This window comes from Octodon degus, unplaced genomic scaffold (genome assembly GCF_000260255.1).
Source record: "Octodon degus isolate 3935 unplaced genomic scaffold, OctDeg1.0 scaffold00274, whole genome shotgun sequence".
Lineage (NCBI taxonomy): Eukaryota > Metazoa > Chordata > Mammalia > Rodentia > Octodontidae > Octodon > Octodon degus.
This window is the reverse complement of record NW_004524850.1, coordinates 1,342,843-1,344,166: the sequence shown is the minus strand read 5'-3', so window position 1 is coordinate 1,344,166 and position 1,324 is coordinate 1,342,843. Positions and strand designations below refer to the sequence as shown.

At 69.4% G+C, this 1,324-nt stretch overlaps 1 protein-coding gene across 1 annotated transcript in view; it reads right to left on the bottom strand.

The window, feature by feature from the left end:
• Nucleotides 1-156, bottom strand: part of Il3ra (interleukin 3 receptor subunit alpha) — a 5,163-nt gene extending 5,007 nt beyond the window's left edge. Inside the window, exon 1 of the mRNA XM_023706891.1 lies at nucleotides 33-156. Within this exon, the coding sequence (XP_023562659.1) occupies nucleotides 33-156 (124 nt within the window). The remainder of the gene's footprint in view (nucleotides 1-32) is intronic.
• Nucleotides 157-1,324: the final 1,168 nt, after the last annotated feature.

The following is a 1,324-nucleotide window of genomic DNA, read 5'->3' as shown; positions in this document are numbered from 1 at the left end:
CCCGAGCCCGCACCCTGCCGTCACCTGCCCACCTGGCGGTGGAAACAGCACCCAGGCCGAGAACGGCGGCCGGGCCACCACGACCGTGTAGTTGGTCACGGTGCACGGGGACGTGAGGCGCATGTAGCAGTGCTCGCAGCGGTCACAGTCGTCCATGGCTCCCTGCGGGAGACACAGGGCAGGGCCGTGGCTCGGGAGGCTGAGGCAGGAGGGTCTGCACGAGCCAGGGGCCGTGAGCGCTGGGGCTGAGCAGGGCGCCTCCTGGCACATGGAGGCGTGTCTGTTCACTTTTATTTTCATTCTCTTTGCGTTTCTGAGACGGTGCTTCCCTGGGCAGCTCAGGCTGCCTCGAGCTCACGGTGCAGCCCACGCTGGCCTGCAACTCGCAGCGACCCGCCCGCCTCAGCCTCCCGAGCGCTGGGAGACGGACGCTCATCCCACTGCGTCCTTGCAGTCCGTCCTCCGAGGTTTCCTCCCGCGCCCTCCTGGGCCGGGGGAGCTCCTACACCCTGGCGGCGGGCTGCCCCGACGTGTGCTCTGCAGGAAGCGCCAGGCTGATCCCGCTTCCTCTCGGGGTCCCTCCAGAAGCCCCAGAAGGGCCGCCCCGAGGGGAGGGTGCTGGGCTGCCGCGGGCGAGCTGCCCCTCCGGCTGTTTGCTCATTGGCTTCCTGCGCCCAGAGCCTCGGGCTGCGGCGGTGGGGGACGGGTGCCGTGAGCTGGGGCAGGTACGCTGGGCCCCCGGGGTGGTGCGACCCCCAGGACCGGGCTCTTCCGAGAAAGGACCTGAAGACGCGGCACGCGGGAGGAAGCACACGTGGGACACGGGGCGGAGCCGCGTCGGCAGCCCAGGGAGGGTCACGGCCGGCCGGGCGCTGCGCACTGGCTCACCATGGGGTAGCTGCTTTTGAAGCACTGGATGCCGGACGCGTTCCCCAGCAGGTCCCAGCTCAGCGTCGCGTTTTCGGGGTCCACCCTCAGGTTCCCGATGGGCGCAGCCACCCCTGCGGGGGTTGGGGGAGCTGGTCAGGTCAGGCGGAGCCGGCTGCTGCGCGGGGCTCGCAGCCATCCAGCATGCAGGAGGCTGAGGCAGGACGGGCGCGGCGAGGTCGAGGCCAGCCTGGGCCACCCAGCGAGTCTCTGGCCCGAAAAGACAACACGATAAAGTGCGGCTGGCTCTGGCCTCCTGAGCCAGGAGAGCCAGGCCTTGAACGCGCCGCCACCACCCCGGGCAAACTGTTTCAACAACGTTTTTGCTCTCGGGTCTGCTTGTGCAGGCGTTCCCAGGCGCGGAGCTGGGCCTTTCAGCGGTGCTTCCTTCTCTGAT